The sequence below is a fragment of the Nesoenas mayeri genome (genome assembly GCF_963082525.1).
Source record: "Nesoenas mayeri genome assembly, chromosome: 3".
Classification (NCBI taxonomy): Eukaryota; Metazoa; Chordata; class Aves; order Columbiformes; family Columbidae; genus Nesoenas; species Nesoenas mayeri.
Window position 1 is genome coordinate 50226067 of NC_137544.1, and position 27088 is coordinate 50253154.

The 27088-nt window shown below is 38.1% G+C and overlaps 1 protein-coding gene across 1 annotated transcript; it reads right to left on the reverse strand.

Annotated features, from left to right (window-relative positions):
• Window positions 1-846: 846 nt before the first annotated feature.
• Window positions 847-24534, reverse strand: HDAC2 (histone deacetylase 2). The gene is made up of 14 exons (XM_080342700.1): window positions 24339-24534; window positions 16855-16967; window positions 16278-16395; window positions 15269-15343; window positions 14836-14974; window positions 12646-12787; window positions 9346-9438; window positions 9135-9243; window positions 7624-7764; window positions 5658-5766; window positions 3278-3408; window positions 2261-2416; window positions 1435-1492; window positions 847-1219 (listed from the first exon to the last, which is right to left on the reverse strand). The coding sequence occupies exons 1-14, from the start codon at window positions 24388-24390 to the stop codon at window positions 1189-1191; spliced, it is 1467 nt and encodes a 488-aa protein (XP_080198826.1). The 5' UTR covers window positions 24391-24534; the 3' UTR covers window positions 847-1188.
• Window positions 24535-27088: the final 2554 nt, after the last annotated feature.

The following is a 27088-nucleotide window of genomic DNA, read 5'->3' on the forward strand; positions in this document are numbered from 1 at the left end:
CAAATGCACAAATAATTCAAAGTAGTGCATTGGAATTTTAACACTAATGAATTGTTTAGGCCACAGACCACAATCCCAGAATTTTATGGAAAGAAGAGAATAGGTTGTTTAAAAAAAACCAAACTGACAAACAAAAGTACTACAATTTATTTTCTATTAAAAGAAAATAATAAAAAAGAGATTGGGTAGCAATGTAGGTCTGCATACTTCTGTGCTCACTGCTCTGAAATCTTGCTGCCAAAGCTTGCACACTTCATTAAATGTCAACCTGTAAGACAACTGCTGTAGGTTGAGAAAGAAAAAAAGAATGAATGTGTGCATTTGGGTCTCTGCTTTAATTCAGGCAGAACTAATTAATGAAGCAAAGGAGAAGGCAGGCAACAAAAATCTTTCTTTTTAAGGGGGACAGTTATGATTATGGGTTATAAGTTAAATCCGAACTTTCAGTGCCTATCTTGCAAGCTCTGAAAGATGACCATACACAAACTTAATGAACAGCAAATTAATCAGTCTTTTGGGTAGATTCTGAGGTGGGAAAGGTTCTTTGACAGCACAAGGTATTTGACCACAGGGCATTAAACCTTTAAGGTTAAAACACACGTTCATACAACCACTGTATACCAACATCTCACCCATTTATTCAGCCTGCTCAAATCTCACGTTTGTGTGCACCCCATGCAGAAGCCACTGACGTGAAGTCGATGAAAGCAACACAGCTCAACATGTGTTTGCCCACTGGCCATTTAACTCCACTAGCTACCCATAGCTCAATATAAGTCTGCTTAATTTCTACAGAGTTCTTCCTCTTTGTAGTTCAATGATGGACAAAAGACAACCAAGTACCATTTTTTTTTTAATAAAGATAAAATTACAAAAAAGGTAAAATCAGCTCAGGAAAGGCAAATTACTTTAATAGATCAGTTTAGACATTTAACATAATAACTCACATCCATTTTTAAATACTATTACATAAAGCATGGTGAAGAAAGAAATTTCTGCTTCATAATTAGAAAACTCACAATACAACTTGCCAAAAACCAGAACAAAGCCGTTTGAAAATAAATACGGTCCATGCCAAATAGTACAAAATGAAATCAGCAGTCTCTCTCAATAAGAAAACTTTTCTTCCTTTAGGTAACCTCCACCTCCAGTATTATGTTCTCCAATCGATGACAGGCTATCTTTCGTTCAAGGATTGCTGAGTTGTTCTGATTTTGCTCTGTACAAAAGCAAAAATAAAATGTTAAAATATTTCATTTTTTCAATTATCTGTTTTAGAAATACCATTTTGAACTACTACTCTCATGACTCTAAAACATTTAGTATTATGAAGAATTGTAAGTGATCTCTACAGAAGTCAACACTTTGTAATATTTTAAATTAATAAACACTCTTCAAAAAGGTGACATTCATTATTAATTAGTTAGTGTTTACCCTTTGGCATCTGTCTTTTCACCACTGCTGTCCTTGGATTTATCCTCCTCCTTAACATCTGAAAAAAAACCAACAAGATTTTCAATACAACAAGATGCAAGAAAACCTTAAGACTACAGAAAAAAAAAAGCATGACCAACTTATATTTTTTTGCATATATTCCTAGCCGAGGAGAAGTAGCTTTTAGAAGAAGTCACTGGTTACATATAACATACAGTGTTAAATCCAAAGGAGTGATCTGAGCACAATACCAAGCAATTCAAAACACCTCAGGGCAAGTCTCTCCTGCCTGGCCATGATGATGGTATACAGTAATGAGACCTGATTTCTCCTCAGCTCCATGGGGTCTTACAGCCCTGAGATCTAGCTCCTGTTCTTGGAAAGGTCAAGAGTCCTTGGAATTACACTAAACCCAGAACCCTACCTGTCTTCTGTTTCACAAAAAAAAAACCAAAAAAACCCAACAAAACACAACACACCACAGTTGGCTCACCCCACAACAGCAAACAGGATAAAACTCTTGTCTAATGTATTTAAAGCAAGAACCCCTTTTTATCCTTATTTTCATTAACCTATACACATTCCTGTTTTTAAATTTCAAGTTTGTGGGGAAACAACAATAACCCTTGGCTGAAAATAGTATTCTAGTGTGAATAGCTGTATCTTAAAACTGATTAATTTAAAATAGAGATGCTTTAAATATGATGGAAAAAATAAATCATCATCTCAACAGCCAATTAACTATTAACAGCAAATGCATCTTTCTCCTGGCAGAAGTGACACTGGCAGTTCTAAAATACAGCATGAAATCACAGCCAAGTCCCACCTGTTTTTTTGTCCTCTGTCTCTTTTTTGTCTTCCTCTATCCTGGCTTTCTTTGCTCCTTTCTTATGATCTGCAACATTCCGTCGTCCACCTTCCCCTTCATCTTCAGAATCTGAAAATTCTTCATCACAGGCTATGCGCTTATCAGATGCTCGAACTAGGATTCAGAGTTGTGAAATTAATTGAGCATAAAGTCCAACTACAACAGGTCTAATAACAAAAGAACTATCAAATTAAGAATGAGTAATAACATCCTATAGTCATTTAATGCTGATGAACTAATTATGGATAAAAATACTATCTTTCATGATACTCTGGGACTCTCACAACGACTTCTGAAAATAGCTTTACAGAGACACTTGGGAGGGTGGGAGTATTTGTAACATGTATCAAGAGAATTTCAAATCCTGAAAACTAAATCACAGGAAAAAACATCATGGTCTCAACAGTGCACCAGTAAGAGGTTACGGAATTACTTCAGTCACCATCAAAAAGTTAATTGTAGCAGAAAACTCTTACCTGTAGCTAATGAATGACTGTCTATACAAAGGCTAACAGTGATAAAGTGAAGGGTAGTGACTATGGAAAACCTCTCTCACAACAAAAACAAAAAGATTTTTTTGAAAACACAGTATCTCACTTGACATCAATGGGGAAGAGAACATAACTTTTTTTTGTGAAGAGCAAAAGGCAGAAGCCAAGTCCTGCATACCTTTAGCTACACAATTCATCTGAGACCTCTGGAGTATCTACTCTAGTCTTGAAATAGTCAAGACTGTTTCATAAAATGAAAAAAAGCCATGTTATTTCGGCATGTTTTTAAACCCCTTTAACAGGTTCGGATTTGTGCACAGATGCCACGCACCTTAAGAACAGCAAAACTGGCAGACTGGTGGCAAAATTACTCAGGAAACAAAACCGCCAGTCTTCCAACACTGCATTACTAGGACTAAGGTTCTGAACAATCAAATCTAAGACTCTACTTGGACATGCTCTTTCATGAAAACACGTTTCTTACTAGAAATGCGTTTATCTGGATCTTCTCCATCCTCGTCTCCACTATCTTCATGAACAGCATCTTCAGGAATGGCCTGCATCTGTACACCAGGTGCATGAGGTAACATGCGCAGGTTTTCAAATAAGCGTTGCCTGCAAATAACAGACAAGGAAAGATATTATTACACAGAGTAACACTTCCTTGGATTTTCAATTTGATTCTGAAAACTCTGCATTCAAAGTTAACCTGTTTTGCTTTGTAGTAATTGTTTCATTTCCAAAAAAGAAGGCATGCCAAGTTCAGAAAGTTTTCCATCCCTAACAAATCATTAGCATCCAAAGTATACTTGAGTATCATTTGCTATGAACTTTTTAAACACTTATTTCAATCAACTTAAATTCCCCACAGGGTCAGCACAAGTACAGCACATATTGGCTGAAATGAGTGACAGTATTACACTGTTTTAAAAAGCTAGAGTATCAAGCAGGATAATAAACTATCCTCTAGTTCCTTAGAAAGCAAGCCAGACACTTAAAGCATGAAGACTTCCGCACTGTATACAGCAATGACTGCAGAGTCAAAAACGATCCATCTGAATAAGATTCTCTATTGACTGTTTCAGGGAGAACAGAGATAATTTCTCTCCTGTCTAAGCAACCTGATGCGATGGACCCCACACTCCAAAGTACCACGTGCAGGAAAAGAAAGGACATTGGACTCCACCTCCGGAAACATTTAAGGCCAGGCTGGACAGGGCTCTGAGCAACCGGATCTAGTTGAAGACGTTCCTGGAAACTTCAAGGAGATGACCTTTAAAGGTCCCTTCCAACTCAAACCATTCTATGATTCTTCTTGGACTTAAAACTGTCATTCCAAATAAGCCCGAGCAGAGAAAAAGGTGTGGCAATCATCAAATATTAGCTCTTGTAACAACTATCTCAGTATCCTTCTGCTCACTTTGAAGAGCTAAATAGCAACTGGTGATTTTTTGGAATCCTTACAGTCTCTGCCTCTGCTCAAATCACATGATCTGGCAAAACAATTTTGCCAATCCAGGGAGTCTCCTAAAGTTAGGTCTCTGTGAAAACATACAACTAACTGAAGGATGATTCCCTGAAACAATGGTTCATTGCTCTTTTTGTGGGTGCTGGTACAAGGATGTGAGATTCTATCTCTGGAAACAAAACACACACAATCCATGCTCAGGGAGATGTTATAGAGCAAGCAAGTTTTGCAGCCTACTCACACCACAAACACTCAACAATACACAATATACAGCAAGCAGCCTGGCGGATCACCAGCTAGTGCACTATTACTACAGAGAAATTTTGTAGAATTACATCAATGAAAAATAGGGTTTCTTTCCCTACTTGCACATTATTAAAAACTAAACCCCTTTCCTTTGATTGTGATTTATGTGTTTGCACTATGAACACCACTCACAGTCTATACAGCATCCACTTCAAATATTAGAATTTTAACTGCTTTGGTGAATTTTGCAGTTTGACAGTTTTACAGATTATAGCAGTACTGGCAAACTTATACAGTTACTTCACATCTCTTTTCAGCTATTTTTAGTAACCAAAAGAATTTCTGTGCGCCATTAACAGCCTGTTAAACTTTAAGTAGGGGTGGGGGTTTATTCTTTTAAACCCAGAGCAGGGATAAGCCTCAGTAAGCAAAGAGTACTCCAGGCTAACTGATTTTCTCTTATTAGTTGAGTACAAGATTGTATGTATGCATACACCATTTGTGGAGTAAAATATTTGTTTACAATCAAACCTTTGGGATGTGAGGAGGAATAAACTAAGTATCAGAAGCAGCACAGGCTAAAAACGCAAACCCGCTATAGCTTGGCAATGAGCACTTCTCAAATCTTGTGGATTTGTCAAACCACAGTCACTCAATTGCCTGCACACGTATCACTATCCACAGTTCTGGATGTCCGAGCTCACATGTGACTTTTTATTTTCACAGCTGACAGCTACAAAGAATGACAATCTTTGTTCATGTTTAGACACAGAGATGAGAATTAGAAATCCTAATCATCACAGCATACCAGCTTCTTTCCTGACGTGATAAACTTTCTACAAAATTAGAATGGGAAGCCAAGTAAAACAGTAATCTCTTTAGTTGCTGGAAAAAGTGAAAATTCAACATGGTCTTAAAATTTTCATATTTATAGCCATAGGACTTCATATGCATACACTGCTATTTTAGGAACAGACTTTTTAAAAGTAACTCTTCTGACAGAAATTAAAAATATGTCAAATCTTTTCAGTACTTCTTTTTAGTGTGTAACAGAGAAAGGGGTACAGTTTTCACAACTGCCTAGCAGTTAAACCTCTGGAGAAATCTGATCCACATGACCTACTTGATAGGTAAGGTAATTGCTACTTACTTGATCTTCTCCATATATTCTGGAGTATTCTGATTTGTCATATTTGAAGGGCTAATATGAAGCTTGAAGTCTGGTCCAAAATACTCAAAGTAGTCATTGTATGGCAACTCTGTAAACCCAAACACAAAAGATAACTTTGTGACCCAAAAGAGACTTCAAACATTCTAAATACATCAGTAGTTTTGACAGAATTTCAGTTAGAGAACTATCAAACCTAAAGCACTCAGGCAAGCAATAATATTTAAGTACTGTCTGAACAATGCTTTCCTCTAAATTATTCAATAAATGAAATTAAATCTGTTGGCAAAATACAAAGAGCAAGAGAAAGTTCCACTGTAATAATGTTAAAACATACACTGGAACAACCCAAGTAACAAATTTGGTAAAATAATTAAAAGTGCTACATCTGCAGAAAAGATAAGATCAACTGATCATTTCTTATAGCTGCTTTCAGAGCTAGTCCAGTTTGAAAAGTTTAGGTGAGCCATTCAAAATACTCCTTCAGCAAAACATGCAGCAGATATTATTAGGCTGAAGATCACAACTAGTTCAATATTGAGTGCTGTACAGTGGTCCAGTGATGCCCTTGTCTGTCTGTTCCCTCCACTCCAATTTTTGTATTTTCACAGATAATGGTCCCCCCAACTGGAACATCTAGTCTCCAAAATAAAGATGAAGAGTCCATATCAAGGAAAGTCTCAGTAATTTATATTGAACACAACTGTATCTTCCCAGATACGGTAACACAAATCTAAAAAACCTAGAACCCTTAAGAAATAAAACACTGAAATCCACTTGTAATTGAACCCTATGTCTTGTTTCTTCCTTTAGGAGTATTATAGAGTAAGCAACTTGTGAGTTAGACAGAAAGGAGACAGGAAGATTAACTTGCTATTGCAACATTTCAAGATGCACTGTTTCTTCTCAGGATAGATTAAACATGACAGGAACCCACAAAGTTGAGAGGAATGTTAAAAAAAAATCCAAAAGACCTCATATATATCTACTGAATTGGACATACTAATGGAAAAAAGTTCCCAGATAAGGAAAAACTGTCTCTTCAAAAGCTTTGGTTGGCAACAAATATATATATATATTGACATGCAATATGGAAAGTATACATCTTGAAAGGTACTGTCCAAATATTCTTTTCTCACTGACAGCAGCATTCCACTTAAGTCAGATAGAAACACTATGACTCCAGCAACAAATACACAAACAGCAAAAGGTTATCAGCAAAAGCTGCAGTCCAGCAGGAAAACTGCCATGACTAACATAAAATTGGTGTTTGGACTGGTTTGTTGCATAAAAAGGCATTCTAAAAAACACATCCAGAAATATATTTGGCCAGAAATAAAGGGAGTGCAGGAGCTTTGGGGATCTTCCTCAGAGAAATTGCTTCACTATGCAACTATTTGAAAGAATAGAAAGTTCACTATTTCTTCTTTGGTTTTTCAGTTTTTTAAGATAACTTGCATAGTCAAAATTGAGTCAAATGGAAGAGTGGAAGTCAATATACTTTCACTTACATTTAAGTCACCTATACAATGAAGAAACAGTTGTTTTACTCTGTAAAACATACACTTGCCTATTGATGGATTACTTGTGAATACCATGTCTGTGGGAGTCAGCTTCACAGATCTGCACTGTTACAATCAAAACACAGTGTATAGTCTATCATACTGATGACATACATACTATAAAAAGTTACAAGTAAGGTTCTGTCTTACATGTTTTAAGTTTTCCAAAAATTATCCATTAATTCAAAGCTTTTGCTAAAGCATTAAAAAAGCCCCAAATGCTTAAGTTTGTTTAATGCATAAGCTACTGAAAATTGACTAAATTGTAAAAATAGCTTTCTACATAAATTATTCTAAACTGATGCATTACAGTTAGCAATAGGAATATTTGCTATCTGTCCCTGATTATTGCTTAATAAAATAATAATTTGGGTATTAATATTTACCATTAGGAATTTCACAATCTAAGGCAACAGCAGTTTCATACGTCCAGCATCGAGCAACATTACGAATAGTATATCCTCCTCCTCCTAACATCAGCAATGGCAAGTTAAATGTCTTTACAACTTCCACGCATTTAGCATGACCTGTCAAACACAAAAAGAGTTGATAATATATGCAAAATATCCATTAAACAGAAAAACATATAATGAAATATTTAATCAGACATGCAGTCACACTTAACAAGTAAGAATTGAATTGATTCAAGTAAAACAGAACTGTCTTCCCCTAGAGCTAAGCACCACCTCACAAGAAGTCAAGATCTACAGGTAAGAAACGTACAAAATAAACTGAACATTGTCCACCCCAGTCTTCAGAAATTTTGCATGACGGTCTATTGCTGCTGTTCTGAATTTCTCCTAGAACACTGAGCATTTTGTTTTTTCATGACTGATGTCAATACCCACTGACAAATCCAGGGACAATTTCTCACTCAAGTGCAAAGGAGGAAGAAGGGAAAACAGAAAATCAGTACTCGGTCCTTTCTACTTCTAATTTTGAACCTGTATTAGGGGTTGCTAAGTCTTGCTTACAGAGTGAACTGGTGCCAAGACAGTACACACTCCAGGGAGATACAGCATACTGAAAGGCATCTGTAGCAGGCAGCAGCTCTCTTGGTTTCCAAGATATGTAAGATGGAAAAAAATCTGAGCTGTATAGGCAACTGAAGTAGCTTTGCCACCTGGTGCAAATCAAAAAAAGAACCCTGAAACACTGCAAACCCGACAGATACTATACTGCAATTTGTTGCCTACAAAACTCTAATTGCCTCATTAAGAAGACGCAGAAGATGAGTGATTCAAAGAGGCTGGATTCAAGGCTTCACAAAAGTTCAATACACATTTAACATTTGAGCACTTAAATAGAAATAATAAAATATAATAATATTTGCTAAATTAACATCTCATCCCAATTTTAAGAATCACTCTTTTGGGTAGAAATGTAAGTAATACTGAAATAAATTAATGCTATGGAAGTTAATAAAAAATGGCAGTTAAAATAAGGCTCAGTATAACAAACACCACTATAAATTTAACAATGCAGTGAGTGGTCTCACTTCAGTAATACCTATTTTATGCCCAAGATGGTGTTTGATGTTTAGTATCTGCAGTTCTACTAAGTGAACCACTAGTTATTTGCCCATCATATTAAGTGTTGCAAGTTGTTGTCATCCTATCATTCCAGAACATTCCTTTAAAGTTATAGAAAACCTGTGCACAGAAGAAAAGGAATCGCTTGATTGGCGAGGAAGAACATGGAAAACTAAGCTTAACTTTTTTAGATGGAAAGAAAGAAAAAGGCAACTTCTGGGTTTCTTTTGGTCATCCTTGTACAGCAAAGAAACAAGTGATTAATAACAGTAATGAACAAAATCTTTGTGAACCCCGTCCTCATCATGAAAGTGACAGAGGTTTCTATTAAATAAAAAGTTACAGACAAACACTTTTACACTTACCTTTAACAGTAAGATTAAAGCATCCCAGCCTGTCACCAGACAATGAATCTGCTCCACACTGTAATACCACAGCACTGGGCTGATACATCTCCATTACTTTGGATATAATCTAAAACAGTAAGTTGTTAATTCACATTAAAAAAATAAATCGACAAAATAAAACCAGTATCTTTTCAGAGCTCAAAAAATAATTAAAAAAAAAAGTACTCACTGGTTTGAATATCTGTCCATACGATTCATCATCTATACCATCCCTCATTGGAAAGTTGACAGCATAATATTTGCCTTTTCCAGCACCAATGTCCTATAATCAAAGATTCCAAATGCTTTATTACACAGAAACACATGATTATATAATCGAAAAAAGTTACACAATTCTGATATACTATTTTGTACCATTATTCATGTCTGCGTGGGGAAAAGAGGCGAAGAACCTTACTTGATTCCCCATTCTCTCAAAATCATTCTGGAGCACAGGAATTGTAAACCAAGACTAAATTTGCAGAAGACTACATTTTTTTTTTAATTGATAGATTCAAGACAAAAAGACAAAATTTAACCGATCCGTTTAGCCCGCTAAAACTAGAGAAACACAAACAAGCAAGAAAACTGAAAAGATTAAGGTGATATGCATGTTTTCAGTGCTGTACAGAAGGTCTTGATTTAAGAAGGTTTTAAAACCATATTCTTTGCTCCAAACGCAGGATGAAGAACTAGCTGCAGCAAAAGGGAGAGAAGAAAATCAGAGGCAACTTATAGGTGCTTTTGAAGAAACTGAGACTTTTTCAAACAAAAAATTAACTTGCAGATTATGCTCAGATCCATCAGGTGACAAGGCAGGAACTGTAGTAGTCTATCTAACCAGACCTTCCTGGACAACACATGTACTAAAAGGAAAATCTTTGGAGAAAAAAAAAAAAAAAAAGGTGAATAAACCCTGAATCCGTCCACTTCTGTTTTTATTTGTAACTGATACTTGCATTGATTATAAATTCTAAAGAAACAACATAACATTCTGGTAGTTGCCCATTCATCAACTGATCAAATTCCCTTGGAGAACACAGGCCTCTAAGTAGCACTACAGTATGAACTGACATATCTACTTATATCCAGGACAACATCAGTGCTATGATCTAAGATGTACAGAAAGTCAAATAACTTACTAAGGACACTGGAAGTTCAGACTGCACAATACCTTCAGTAGAAAATGGATGAATGCAGCTGAACTAGACAATTTCTGCAAGATTCGGCTACACTGATAGAGCTGAAATCACAAAATCATCAGCTGATGCATGATTTGTTTCTGCATCAAATCAGACCAACAAACTAAAGAATAACAGAAACAAGCATGAATGGAGCCCACTGACAAAAACAAACATAAGATCTGGCTGTTGAAGTTGATGTAAATCACCAGTAATGGCAGATCAAGTTGAGTAGCAGCAACCAGCACAACACTGGTCTCCAGAAGAAATGCTGACTTTCCAGAGAATTAGTTCTCCCTTTAGTTCAATTAGCTTTGCAAGCTCTGGAAACAGGAAAAAAGTTAATGTTTGTTTGTTTTTTCCCTATGGGAATGTAATAATCACATTAAAGCCTACTGAAGTCTGTATGCAGACAATACTCACTTCAAATACTAGCTAGTAGCACAGAATAGAAGTTATCAGGCCTGAGGTACTGCTTGTCACTGACACTGTGCTAAAAAAAATCCCAATAACATACAATACTCTTCTATTTATTTCAGCTACGTATCTTTAAATTCTTTGTCCTGGGTGTAGTGAGGTGAAGAATCCATAAACTTCTCTGTCAACGCGAAGTGCCATTTCTAAAAAGCTAAGATAGCTAACCCTTCAAAAAAAATTCTAGTGAAATTCAGCAACAACAGCTTGTCTTTATAAACATCCTGGTCTGAGCTGCTTTTTGTTTGAAGCACCACTACCACCTTGTGGCCAGTCAGGTTAAACCACAAGCATAAAAACAATGCCTAATGTGATTTCTACCTAAATCAATTTAGAACAGAGTTTATAAAAATCTAACAATTGTAATAACATTCAGCTCCAACCACATGAAAATGAGCACTTAGCACCCCACTGATTTAAAGCTCAACTTTAATCTACTCCTGTGTCCTCTGGGTATCATCAGCGTGCTGGGGAGTGCACACTCCTGGAATATTAGCAGAAAAACGTACGCGTGCATCTCTAGAATCAATATAAAAGTAGTAGTAGGAAAACAGTGAACTCTTTCCCAGCACAGAAGTTTTGTTGGTAAACTTTTTAGAAATGTTTACAATTTTTTTTTTTTTTTTTAATATGTACAAGCTAAAGGATTAAGTTGCTAATACCACAGGAGTGACTTATCTTGGGAGTATCTCTGATAAAAAGGTATAATGTAAGAGTTTGAAGCCAGGAATTTGTTAATCCTAATACTTGAAATATTCTTTCAAATTGCAAAGTGGAATGATTTCCTGTTTTAATGGACAACAGTCCAACATGAGGAATGATTAACTAACTTAAAATTAATATGAAGGGCCAGGAAAATTGGTTTCCATTCTCAGCTTTGCCAAAGATTCTGTAACAGGTTAAATTAAAATTATTCACAGGCCAATGCTCCCTCCTTCAAGCTCGCTATAAGGCTTAGCATAGTCTGTGAGGCATGCTAAAGTTCTTCAGTAGTGAGCATCATAAGAAGTCAAAATACACTTTATGACATAAATATTTCCAAAATGAGCCAGCTGTATTACTGGGCAAATAGCATACAGTAAATTAAGGAGGTTGTAGCAAGAAGGGTGTTGGACTCTTTTCCCAAGTGACAAGCAATAGGACGAGAGGAGGTGGCCCTGGGTTCCACCAGGGGAGGTTTAGACTAGATATAGGGAAAAATTTCTTCATGGAGAGGGCTGTCAGGTGTTGGAACAGGCTGCCCAGAGATGTGGTGGAGTCACCATCCCTGGAGGTATTTGGAAGACACGCAGATGTCTTCTTGGGGACATGGTTTGCTGCCACTGTTGGGCTGCTGGTTGGACTTGATGATCTTGAGAGTCTTTTCCAATCAAAATGATTTTATGATTCTGTGAAATTCAAGTTGCAATTGAAGCTCTGGCATAAAGTTATTGTAAGATTTGAAGTAAGTTTTGAAGCCATGTGATCTCCAAACAGCTACTTTTTGCTGTATGTATAGAACTGAAATGTATAGATAATGATTATAAATATACCAGGTTTCCAAAATCTCAGTGAACTAAATTAATTATATATTTGAACTAAATTTTCAGTCAATTTATCTAAAAGTGAAGGTGTTCATTTCATGTAGAAGCAAATAATTTACTTCCCCACTAGGCTGTATTTTTTTCTTATGTTTCTCAACAAACCTATCACTCAAGACTAGCTTATTTTCTGAAAACTTACTGAAGTATATTATCACTGGACACAGCTATTGCAACCTAGTACTACAACAGTATCTACAAGGAAGAGAATAAGAGGAAATTTATGACCTAATAAAATTTCATGTTCAACCTTACCCTAAGGTCCCCCGTGCCTGGAAAATATTCACCATACTTATGGAATGATACTGTCATCACACGATCTGTGGTATAAAATGCTTCTTCGACACCATCACCATGATGGATATCAATATCAATATACAACACTCTTTGGTGATACCTAGGAAGAAAATAATGTATGAAGAATCATCATTATCTATTATGTTCATAATATACTAGTATCTAAAAGGAAAAATGAAAAAAACAACCAAACACTAAAATCCAAGATTATGATCATTTTGATTGAAGTGATTCTGCACTCTTAGAATTCTCAGTAAAGTCTGGATAATAATGAAAATACATTTATCTTCATCAAAATAACTATTTTAAGTATATACTGTATTTAGTATGTACCCCAAGCTGTCTCACTCTGTAGAATCAATACCTTGTATTTCTGTTCACATCACTTTCTGTTGTTCACATCTGGTGAATTTGCCCCTTTCACAGGGCATTTCTTTCTGTGTTCTCAATAATTACCAACACAGTCTGCACTAAAATTTCTATTAGTGCACACTTCAAACAGCATAGTGCCAGGAGCAGGAATAACCCATGTTCCATAAGCCCACAACAAATAAATACAATATTTGTTTTACATCAACTTTTCTTCTTCACCTCTGTAACTTATCAAGGTAGCAACATCCTTACTTCCAAGCGTACCACACTATTAGCATGAAATAATGACAGTACTGCTTAGCATCTCCTTAAATACTGCAAGTTTCAGATCAGTTTATTTGAAATGAATAAAGAAAACAATTGTTTGAAGCCTCAGACCATTGAAAACAACGGTAAGTACCCCTTATATTCTATGTTGTTCAGTAAAGAAAGTCTATCAACATTAGAAGACACATCCTCATCATGTTTTGCATAGTGCTATAGAATGTGAGCCTAAGCAGCCATAATTTCAGGTAGGCTAAGATTTTTCACTTAACAAGACGCTGAGCAGGACAGTTTCCTATAGTTACATAACCCATGACTACTTGAAAGCTTCCTTCCTTCACATGCACATTAAGCTAAAAAATTCAAGACTGGACCACAGGAAATTATATAGCTTTTCTTAGACTGCAAAGACAGATCCTCCAAACGTGCTGTATATTAACATGAATGTCTTAATTAACATGTTAATATTATCTATTTGTGTAGTGTCTTTAGAAACGTTTTTCATCTTTAAAAAGCACTTCCAGATTATAAGTGCCTCCCCCATCCCTCACCAGCAGACTCAGCTGCTCCATTCCTAGGAGTCAAATACCTAGAATATTTTTTTGTAAAAAATGAGATTTATGTGTTACTAGAAAGGATACAGTCCTCTGAAGCGGTAAAAGTAACATTTGGGATATGAAGTTTCAGTGAAGCATTACTGTTTGAAGTTAATTATTATCACTTTTTCATTACTCCTCTCATTTTTTTATTTTGCAGTCATAGCAGCACAGCTGTTATTTCATTATTTATTCATAACGGCCACATGAATTCATGTAATAATGCAAGGAAGCTCAGTGCATGATCATCCCTGGATATTCCTGTTTGATTTAGTAAGGACTCCAATGACTGGAAACAAGCAGGCATATTGAGAAACCAAATCGGTGCATGATTGTGAGCATAATGACTGCCCTAAGGGATCAGGGCAGTGATCCATCTAGCCCACTGCTCTGTCCCTATAAGTAGCAATGGCAGATTAACATTTACAGAAAGCATGTAAAGCTGTCCATTTTTTGAAGTCTGCTGCCCTAGTACTTCCCCACTATCTAGAGTTAGAGTATATGGAGTTTTACAGGCTCCACTGCTGCTTGGATCTTTAACATCCATTTACAGACTTCTTGTCCATTATTATGTCTAACCTCTTCTTCGAATCTGTTGTTGCAGTCTGCTTCCTTCAGCCTCCTGTAGCAGCAAGTTCCTGAAGTTCACTATTCTCTGTGTAACAAAGTACTTCCTATATGTCTGTTTTAAGCATATCTCTTATTAGTTATATTTCAGCTTGCCTGTAATTTAGTTTAAACTTCTTGCTGAAGCCAAATCAGGTACAGCTTATAGTTTTCTCAAGTGAAACTGCATAAGTTTAACATAGGCTATGACAACTCATTGAAATAATAATTAGAATTCATATCTTCAAACATTTAAGTACTTGAATTTGACACTTTCTATAATTTTATCTTGTTCTCATCATAAACTTACTTCAATAACTCAAGGATGGCGAGCACTATATCATTGACATAACAGAAACCAGATGCCTCTGATTTCTTGGCATGATGAAGTCCTCCAGCCCAATTAACAGCCATGTCTGTCTGTTGTCTGTTCAATTTTACCGCCCCAGCTGTAAGAAGACATACACAAAAATGAAAGGAAATGCAGTCAGAAACTTCTGAAGGCCTTGAAATTTATTACATGAAATAGTATCTTATTTTTAAATAAGCTGATATTAGATCTGATCTCTCATCAATGCTGAGATAGACTGTCAAATATGAGATGTATCAAGTAACTGATAAACAATTAATTAGTAAAAAATCCTCTTATGTTTGATAGTATATTTAAAACTGAAGCAAAGTTTTAAGTTGCTGATACAAATATAATAAAGTTACAAAATAGCTGGCAAACAATCTGTGCTTACCCACAGAGCCTCCAGTCGACAGCTGACAAAACTCGAATAGGCCATCAAACACAGGACAATCTTCTCCAACATTAACTGTGTAAGAAATGCATTACTTTTCAAAAACACCATTCCAACAGCATTGCTATATGCACGGATAACATCGATGCAATGCATAGTTCATTCAGCATTTTAACTACCCCCCCATGTCATTTTTGTCAAGCTAAATGTTAAAACACTGAAAACAAGGTAAAGTCTTTATTATCTAAGATGACTCCGATCTAGCTCTTTTTTTTTCCAGAAAGCTTTGTCTCCTCATCAGCAAGAAAATAGATAATTTTTAGATTTTTTTTAAGTAGTGTTGATTGATACAGGCCATGTTAAGAAATACACAATTCTTTGAAAAATAATTCGCTGAGAATAATGTATCATAAAAGGGTTACAATACTGCCTTTTAAATTGATATAATAGCTGTCAAACTGCATTCCTAACAGTACTTTGAGCCTATTCCTATAATTAAAGAAATAAATTTAACAGAAAGGGTGAGTAGTGAATAATGTACAATTTTTACTATTTCCCTCCAGCAGGATTGAGTAACTCCTTTTCTTGACTTTAACACATTTTCACACATTGATTTTTAATTCTCTTCTAAAAGCCATTCTTTTTCAGAACGATTTTGCATTAGAACAGATTTTTAAGACACTTTTGCAAACAGCTCATAACTGAAGTTTAATCTGTGCATTAGTTTACAGAGTATTATTTCACATCTAGAATAGACCCTGTGAACGGGGAAGCAAAATTCCTTACATAAGCTTAAAGAACATTTTTGCTAAGATGGCTGCTTTTAATAGAGAAGTCCCAAAACTAGTGCAACTAAATGCAGGCACATGCTACTCTTGTTACAATATTTCTCTAACCCACCCACATCATTAAGCCATGTTCATACCTCTGTACTGTTGAATATTCAACTTTAAACAAGGCTAACCAACAAAGTACATACACATAGATTTAGCCTCATGTTGACACTTACATCTCTGCATTTGCTTGCTGTACTCAGACATATTGTCAGGCCTTATTGATCGGAGAAATTTGATGTATTCATCACTATGGTACTTGGTCATTTCCTCAGCAGTAGCTTTGTGGGGTCGCTGATAACAAGTTATAGAAATAATCAATGTTCTGCAAAATCAGCTAATAACTAGCTAAAACAGACAACTTGAAGGATATCAAATCTACTTTGAATGGAGAATGGTGAAACTGATAATAGCACTATTTTAAATAAACAAGGACTACTCTCTTGTTAGTATACAACTTAATTAGTTCTTTGTGCAGTTAACCCAATGTCCCCCCAACACTCCACCCCCCCAGTCATCAAAATACTGGTGAAAAGTCTCTACTGGGCCTCTATATCACTTCTTCCAGACATGGAAAACAATCTGCAGTCCTCACCAGTTATAAAATACTGCTTCATTTCTAAGACAGCTCTGAATACACTATTCAAGTATTTTCTATTTCCACTTCCACTTATCTCCACTTAATTTGTGTGAGAATACTTGAAGCCGTTTAAAAATAACAAAAACAGTGGACATTCTATTGCTCATACTCACATAAATTTCCATTTTTCTGTACAAGCCATAATTTAGCAGCAAGTTGTGGGTCATTCGGATCCTATGAGGTTTCATTGGATGCCCCTGTCCATAGTAATAGTTTCCAATATCACCTGTCAATATTATACAAATGAACAGCTAGTCATACCATAAAACAGCTTTTCATTGCTAGTTAGAATCATTCCCAGCAGAAAGCAGGTATGGTGATTGAAATAAAAAAAAAAAACAAAAAACAACCCACACACACCAAACAAAACCCCAAAACAACCACCGCCACCCACTAAACTGATAAAGGAAATAGTCTTCTATTTCAAAAAGGCCATGATGAAAATAAACTGCCTATAAAAGGTTGTATGTCAGAAGCAGAGGGCAAAAAGAAGGCCAAACACCTTTACTACAAGCAGACAGTAGTAGGGAAGCAAAATGCCTACAAGAAGTGTTTTCAAATCAAGTGTGAAGAAAACAGTGGACAGGAACTAAAGAATAAAGAAATGGGAAGCAAAACTGGAATTCACAGGAGAGCAGAAACTATTGATGACACAGCCATATTATACCACAATATAGGCTGTGGTAAAACCTACCACTTTGCAGGAGCTGATTTTAAGATATCACCTTCAGCCTGCCCTTAACTACTAACTCTACCAGTTACATTCCAGAAGTTAGCTTCACATCTATTGCTGCAACCACATGCACAATCCCAGACATCTGCCACTAGGAATCAACAATAGTTTAAAAGAACCTTGTAATCCAGATTAGCCTGGCTCTGCCAAATTGCAGAGAAACTAGACACATTATTAAAATAACTAATTTGACACAAACTTCCAAGAAAAGAATGGCTGCTATCATGGGCTTGTCAAGTTTTCTCCTCCTGGGTACTGTTAGAACATATGTGCCTCCCCTTTGAACACTGACATTCCCAAGAGACAACTCATTTTAAACAGAACTAGTGGTCCATGTTTCTGGAAACATAGACAAGCCTAAAAGGTATGTCCAGTTGTTAACAGCTTTGAGCTGGAGAATTCCTACTAACTCTTATTAATAGCATCTCTTTTTTGACAAAATTTCCTGGCAAGACTAATGAACTTTACCTCCTTGAAATTTTTACTTTTCTTTCACATCCTCCAATATGCTCTGCCTTGTCCACTTCGGACAAAATAAATACTATTTTCACAGTGTCATACTATTTTACAAATTCTGGTAGGCAGAGGTAAGAAGAAGCACCACTACAAAATGGCTTCAATTTCTTCAACATGAGCTCCACCTCAGGAGGAAGGGAAAACGTAAGCTCACAGCAGCATCACCAACTATACAGAAAAGCAAGCATTACAGTAAGATTTTAAGTCTCAAAGCATTCTAAAATCTAGCTTTTAAAGTGACAAGGAGAATAACAACACTTAGGAAAACAGATATAACCTCATGTAATGTAAAATGAAGTTATCTAGAAAAACAATCACTTAGCACCTAACTTAGTCATTCCACAACAACGGATATACCAAGTTTTAGCACCAAGTTAAGAACTTTTAAGAACTTGGACCTACCCTAATTAAAGTATTTAAGTGGAAGATTAGCACTTGATAACGGTTATTAAGACCTGGAGCCTTGCAAATACTTCCCACAGGCCTGCACTTTTTGTTACATGCACATCAAGAACAAAAGGTATTAAAAGAGTATATCCACACCCCTTCCCGTCAGCAAAAATATTTTCAAGCATTTTACAAAGCACTACCTTACAAATTTGTTGTTCAGAAAAGATCTACCACATCTCTGAAAACTAATGACTGGTAAAAGGAAACCAACCATTTACTAGCCCTACTTTGTTTTGTGAAGTTACTGTAAAATCACAGATTTACAAAGCTCCAAGCTAGTAAGAGCTTAAATTTTTGAAAATTAAGTCAACAGTGACTTTTAACAACATGATGCCTTTGAGGAATCTTCATTCCAAATGCATCTGCGTCTTAAAGAATGTGTATGTATCTCATACTTTTTTTTTTAAACAGGTAATTTAACCGTTTCACCTTGTATAGTCATTATCACTTACATTTTACTCAGAATGCTGATGAATATGTAAGTAGACAACTAATCATGATTTTTTTTTTGTGTTATGTAAAATGCAAGATTTTGTTTTCCCATATGTAAAACAGTAAAAACACCCCAAACATTAACAAGCTTTTCAAATATACTTGCAACAAATACTTCAATATATTGCAATAAATCAATTAAACATTCAAAAGATAATAATATTCTAGATACCATACACTGCAATATACACTTAAAAAAAATATCGATATATTAATCATACCTTTTAACTTTCACTTTATTTTTTTTACCAGAAAGGAGAACTTTTAAAAGAATTGTCAAATTACTAAATTTAATGGGAGTTTATTTAATCAAATAGAAGACCTGTGCAGGAGCATCTGGTAGAAGCATATTGATCCTTCCCTGTTAGAGGTCAGCAGTAATGACTAACAATAAATACTGATATAACACACCTTAGCAACAGGCAATACCATTTACATCTTCGAGGTCTTAGCATCACCAACAAAAAAGGGTTTTGGCATTAGCCTTGACAAAAAACAAACAAACAAATTTCACAAAAAACAAACAAAAAAATCAAACATATGGACAAAGAGCCCATTACGTTTCAAGGGACTATTGCAATGTGTATGCTGACAGGAGGGGGGAAGGAAAAGATACAAAGAGGTTCCTCTTTCTTCATTAGCACCTTGATTTCCAGTCAACATCACATCACAAAGTGACTTATATTGGAGACATCCTGTGATGAAAGCTAAAGTGTCAAAAGTCTCTCCTCCTTTACTCAGGGAAGGTGCCCTTCCTGAACAAACACTTCATCCCCTGGCCCTGAAACCTATGTATCCCCTCTTCACATATCACAGTACTGAAATACTTCGGAGAGAAAAAACAGAGTGTACCAAGAATTAATGTGTATGGAGATGGGACACCTCCCCCACTGACGTGAGCTAAAAATTCCTGCACTTAGTAACAGACTAACTCTGACTAGTGTATACATAAATATGAGAAATCGGTACAGTGAGGCCAAGAGCACAAGACTAGTATTGCAGGTAGTATGAGTACTTGATACTTTTACAACTTGATCCTCAACTTGTTAATACAAAGATAACATACATAAGTCACATAAACATACATAAGTGTTACGAGCATATTTTATATCACTCATCAGTGTGGGTGCATGTGGAAAGTGCAAAAGAAAAGAACATAACTGAAAGAGGAAGGAGAGGGAAAAATGCAAAGTAGTATATGCAGAAAGTTGGCAAATCTATTGATGTTTCACAGCAAGGCTTCAAAGATCGAAACTTACTGTTTTATACCAGTAAAAACATCAGCTAAATGGCTCCCATTGAGAAGTAATAACTTAATCTCTGAAAAATTGAGTCCTTAACTAAAATCAGATGAAGTAAGTGTCAATTTAATGCTAGCACAAGCTTATGGTCCTGTGCTTTTCACCACGTTACGCAAAATGTGATACTAAGAAATGACTAGAAGATCTGCCTGAAAATTAATTTGCTACATACACTGTCAGGTTCTGGATTCAAATATATTAAAAAAAAATATTTCTCAATCAACTTGCATAAATTCTAGAGAGATATATCAAATAAAATCAAACTCACATGATTCCTTTTGAGAGCTTAAGTTTCAGACATTCACTTTTCCAGCTAAGCCTTCAGCAAGGTCTACAGATGTTAAATAATCTAATACACAGAAAAATACAAGAGGCTACATGCCCTCAGGGAACTTCAGTTATGTCTGACAAACAGACAATGAACCAACAAAAGCTGCAACATCTCCAAAAAAGCATGTTAGTGTCTCTAGTTACTAAGATATATAGAAAAATAACACATTTGAATTAACATATTACAAAAGTCTCAGTGGCTTGAACAAAGGGGCAAGATATGACTTATCTTTTTGATACTTTGTAACTTGTAAGGTACATTACTTTGTAACTTTGATAAATTATTATGCACACTGACCATATCTCTGTTTATTTTAACTATGGTTACCATGAAATCATGAGGCATTTCAGAACTGTACTAAGTGCAGAAATATAACTGCTACAATTAAAAACACACCTAAAAATCTTTACAGCAGTTACATTTGAATTGACTTCTGCAATACTAACGGGTGAACTCATGTAAAGATTAATCTAGAAAAGATCATCAGTGTCTGATCAGTTTGACAAACAGCTATTCAAACAGGCCTAAAATTACTGCACTAGCATTTGAAGGGTTGGGGGTTTTGTTCTGGTTTTTAAAATTAAGCATATGACTGGCAAAGTTCTAACTACCGAGCAGAGGGTGAACACCAACCATCATGTTTGGAAGCCACCGCACAAAGCATTTATCAGTCTTCATGAAACACTTTTCAGTTCAAGCTTACATCTGCAGAGAAGATAAACTGCAAATGCTAATGTACTTAAACAGTTCTGAACATAGCAGCACATTGCCCTATTAAAACAGGTTTAGTCTCCTCTTTATGGGTCGAATGAACCACATTCTGATGCAGATCTCTCAAATTTTTCATGAAGGTAGAGACTTTTGAACATCCACATTAAATTATGCATAATGAACAATCTAAACAATATTGCTGGTGAACTGGCATGGAATAAATACACTTATTAACTGTAGCCATGATAGTTGCTGCATGATTCTCTAGAACCGTGCTTTGCTCTACAGGAGCAGAGAGACCACTTGGGTCCTGTCCTCAGTGCTGTGGGCAACTGTACAGCATGTACGTGTTTGGAAGAGGCCGCTGAACCACCTGAGCCTCATGTTGCAGATCGTGGCAACAACCTGAAGACACATGGTAAGAGGCTAAAATAAAAGCTACAATATCCTTCCATATTTAGGATGGTTCTAAGCAGTGTGAGCAACAGACTTCACTAAGCTATAGTCATACATACACATATATATAAAGACTAGAAGCAGTTATTAAAATATTTCAGCTGAGATGAATGAAGTATCTTAATTTGTACATTTATAGTTCTTCTCATAGTATATTGGCTCAAATTTAAATAAAATTCCTGTCTGGAGCACGATGAGCAATGCAAATTCTGCAAAATGGATGTGGCTGACTTATTAACAAACTGCAGAAAATGAAATCAGGCTGCTTCTATACAAAGTTTATTGGTTCCAGGTACACTCTGAAGACTTAAAACTGGTAATTATCAGAAAACGTTAACAGCAACACAGTCTAAGAAGACCTGGAAAGTGACAGACTAATTTGAAAAATTAACTTGAAATGACAATCACACGACTTTCACAACAAGCATGTAGGAATTTACTGCATCTCAAAATATATGCATATACATTACTCTAATACATTTTAACACTTTTTAGTGTATACTTTTACAGACACAAAGTGAAAGTATGTGTGGAGGCAAAATGATGAAAAAAAGGTCATTTACTTTGGTTATGATATGCTTTGAGCATGCTTGAGGTATCTTTGTATTCTTTGTTTTTCAGTTATTTAAGGCTGCAAACACTCCCCTTACTTTGATTCAAGACTTTGCTGGTACAACACAGTTACAAGATACTCAAGAGTTGCCAGTTGAACCACAAATTAGTATTAGCAATATTTACTGCAGGTATTAACTCTAAAAGTTCTAGTAACTTTCTTTTGAGAGGAAGTGTAAAATAACTGTTGGCTTTGCCAACAACAACAAAAAAGACATCAAAATCATTCCAAAGCTGTTCATTTTTGTCACAGAGAAAGCATTTTTTTAAATCACTTTTACAACAGATATTCCTTTTCCCTTATTGTTATCTACATTTATCCTAGCAAGATATGAGCTACAACTGCTTTTAAGTCGGCATTACCCTGCCACCTGAAAACTTTTTCCCTCTCCAGTTTCTCCCCTCTCTTCACTAGTACAGCTTTTTGTCTGTTAATGGAGCCTGACACTAGCACTCAGTACCAAAATCCAGGGATTGCAGAAAAACTGAAGGTATCAACATGTCCTTAAGTACAGCCGCCAGGCTTCATTTAATATTTTTCTTAAAAAGCATATTTATTTTAAAAATGCAAACATTTGCAGAGAGAAAGCTTCTAAACTATCATCACAGTCTTCCTTTCAACAAGGCAAAAAGTGATTCCTCTTCTCAAAGAAAAGAAAGATTCCAGCCTCACCAAAATTATCCCTAACTGGGGCCTCCTTTCCCCTTTAGGCTGAACAAAGAACCAGAGCTAGCAACAAAGAGAAGGGGGCGGCAACCACCACTCTGCCTCCTTTGGTGTGGTAAGAAAAAAAAAAAAAAAAAAAAGGCCCCACAAGGTCTGCCATTTCTAAAGAATGGCAGATTTGTTACAGCAGCAGATACCTTTAATATCTTAGTGGGTTTAGCCATTCATCTTCATTTCCAAGATGGTGAAAACACCAAAGCAAGACGGCAAAACAGCCTCAAACCTCTGTCTCCTGGCTACTACCAACACCAGTCTCAGATGCCAACTTAAAGGACTGTTACAATAGAAGGCAATTAAAAAAAAAAAATCAGATCTCTTAACTAATCTGACCAACGAGTTTACCCTCCCAGTACAAAAAAGGAAAAGCAAATGCAAACTCAAGAGGAAAACGAAAAGTTCTCGCTGCTGTGGTCAGAGAGAACCACAAACAAGTTGCTGCAAATATCTGAAACTAAGCACGAGCTTTATGTACTTTTTCGTCGTGACTTACAATGCAGATCACAAGTCACTCTGTCCTCATCAGACAGGGGTGCAAACTTGGTAGGCCTGCAAGCAACTCAAATTTCATTATTATTAAACACCTACACATGCAACTTTTGTGTTTTGCTGGAGGAGAGGCTCCTGGCAGCCAAACCTCCACTCTAATGCATGTTCGTTTGAGGCTGGGGGGGCAGAGTCCCCCCTCAGCACAGCAGATCTCCGCATGAAAGCCAGAGGAAAGGGAAGGCCTCAGCTCAACAATCACCAGGTGCCGAAGGCACACATGGCCTACACTTTTTTTTTGCAGGGGAGGAGCCAGACTCGGCAGCGACTCCAACGCCTCTATGCTTGGCGAATGAAGGGGAGTGTCTCAACTTTTCTTCTTTTAGGTGGGGAGTGGGGGAGTGTGTGTGTGTCGGGGAGAAACAATAGACATAGCATACGCCGCCGGGCCAGGCAGCTCCCCGACCCGCACCTCGCCCGGCTCCGACCGCCGCCGCCTCCCCCACCCTCCCCGATCCCCGCCGCCCCTTTCCCGTCGTCCGGCGGCCCTCAGGGCTCAGTCTCACAGCGAGGGGCGAGGGCGCCGGGCCGATGGCGGGAGCGAGGCATTGCGGCGCAGGTGGAGGCACCGGAGACCCCCGGGCTCCGTGGAACCGAGAGGGGGAACTCGTTCCGCGGGGGAGGGGGCGCCCGTAATGGCGGGGCCAGGGGCAGGCCGACCCAGGCAGCCGTTACAGGGGCTCCCCCCACTCACACACGCGCGCTCCCGCGCCGGCCCCGCTCACCGTCATAGTAGTAGCAGACTTTCTTCTTGCCGCCGCCCTGACTGTACGCCATAGGGCTGCCGCGCCGGGGCCGAGCCGGGGCTGGGGGGAGGGAGCGGGAGGTCGAGGCGAGCGCCGAGCCGGCACGGAGGGAGGGAAAGAGGGAGGGGGCGGACACGGGAGAGCGGGAACTCGCGACGCCGGGCCACGGGCAGCGCGAGCGGGCCCGACCATCGATAGCGGGAGGGGGAGAGCAAGCGGGACGCGCCCAATCCGCTGCCGCCGGGGGAAACGAGGGAGATAAGGAGGCAAAAAGGACGCGTCCGAGCAAGCAAGAGCTCTTGCCTGCTTATCACTGCCCTTGTCTCTTAGCCACACACAAACTCAAGCAAGAAGCCACCGGAAAATCCTCACAATCGAATTACTGGAGAAAGCTTTTTTCTCGCTCACCCCCACGCCGCGCAGTGGTACGGTCCGCCGGCGGGCATCGGGCTCTGTCCCCGCCCCTCAGCGGAACTCTCTGGCGCATGCGCGGAGTGGCTGCCCAGTCCAGCCCCGTGCGGGCGCGGTATCGCATGGCGGTGGCGGGGCAGGGGTAGCGCCCGGGCAGCGGCCGCGGCGGGGCAGGCCGTGGCCAACAGGGAGCCCCTGCTTCACCAGGCGGCCCCGTGCCCGAAGAACAGCGGGCCCGTCCCCTGCTTAGCGCGGGAATAAGATGTGGTGACTGTCTTCAGCTTCCCGCCCAGGAGCAGCCGGGGCTGCAGGGCTGCCTCGCCCGTGACCGGGAGGCGCTTCCCGCCGCGCTGAGTGCGGTGCCTCGCGCAGTGCCTCGCTCTCGGCCCGCCTTCCCGGGACGGAGAGGGGGCAGATGTTTGATATGGTGGGGGTGCCTTGCCGTGTACCACCACCCCCACCCCCCGCAGTGAGAAGTCACACATTCTGCCGCTTTCCACAAGAAAAGTGGGATTTGGTTGGTTGGTTGGTTAGTGGAGTTCTCTACAACTCTTTCTTGGTTATTTGTTTGTTTGTCTTTTTTTTTTTTTTTTTTCCTTGTGTTAATTAATGAAGTCTTGAAGGTTTATGGAAGAGCTGCTTGACCCCTGTTTGAGAAGACCCCAGCTTTCCGTCCCGCATTCCTCGCCGCTTGCCTCTCTGCCGGGCATTTGAGGCAGCAGGTGGCTCCGGCCCAGGCTCTGGGCTGATGCAGAGCTGGGAATGCTGTTGGTGATACCTGCGCTGTGTTGACACTGTTGCTGCTGAGGATCCCTGCTCTACAAGTTCGGGGCATATCCCACAGGATACATAGCAATTGCTTTTTCCAAAATTAAGGCATGCTGTGCAAGATGAAGGTAGTTGGGATTTGATATAAAGGGCTTGACATCTGAGTCAAGTTACAGTTTGACATCTGCCAGTTGTATTCTCTGCCTGCCTCAGCTCAGCTACAAACACAGGAGGAGGAAATACAGAATGTTAGCATGATCACATTTGTACTTAACTCAGTAACTACAGCTTTCTTGTATTTGCATTTATATAGAGACTCAGACTTGTTAGAACTTGAAGTCTGATGCATCTGGGTCTAGGGATGTGTATCAGTTACACAAAAGATTACTGTTTCTTCGGCTGATGTGAAAATACGATATTTCAGCACTTGCACTCCTTATAGAAGTCCTGACCAAGGTTTCTTGATTTATTGGAGACTGTAAAAGTACCTAGAAAGCCTGACTGTTGCCACATGCACCTTTGTATTAGATGATATAAATGCCTACTTGTTATGAGTGTCACTCATCAAAACCAATACATGCCCAAACATAGGATAGTTCATTGTTCGCAAAATTAGGTTATTTTCACACCTAGAGATACTTAACAGGAAGCTGCTGATAAAAACTGCCTTTATATTGTTAAGAGAGAAGCAACTGTAAAATACATTTATGTTAACCACATGTATTCTCCCTTATGAGGAAAGGCTGAGGGAGCTGGGTCTCTAGCTTGGAGGAGACTGAGGGTTGACCTCATTAATGTTTATAAACATATAAAGGGTAAGTTTCACCAGGAGGGAGCCAGGCTCTTCTCGGTGACAACCAATGACAGGACAAGGGACAATGGGTACAAACTGGAACACAGGAGGTTCCACTTAAATATAAGAAGAAGCTTCTTCACAGTGAGGGTGACAGAACACTGGAACAGGCTGCCCAGGGGGGTTGTGGAGTCTCCTTCTCTGGAGACATTCAAAACCCGCCTGGACACCTTCCTCTGTAACCTCATCTAGGTGTTCCTGCTCTGGCAGGGGGATTGGACTAGATGATCTTTCAAGGTCCCTTCCAATCCCTAACGTTCTGTGATTGTGTATTCACACAACATCCTGAGGATAAACCTAGGACACACTGAAATAAAAATGGGATCTGGATTGTTTTGCCCTCTTTGTGTTGTAACAAAAGGATACTATTTTTCATGTAGCCAGGTGGTATAGCATATTTAAGAAGCATTTGCCATATTCTTTTTGGAAATACCTCTCTTAGAAATAACATACAAAATTGATTTCTACAGCTTCTCATACAGCTAGTAATATGCTTCTTGCTGCAAACAGCAGCAAAATACCTGCATGACATTATAAGCCATAATAGGCATGATATTATTCACTTACCACTGAGTTTCTTTTAGTCTCAGACTGCTTAATGCTGTCACTGATTGAACAGAGTTAAAGTGGACTCCAGAAACTCTATAAATTGGTTACCTAATATAAAATAAAGTATTATATACTTTTCTGACCCTTG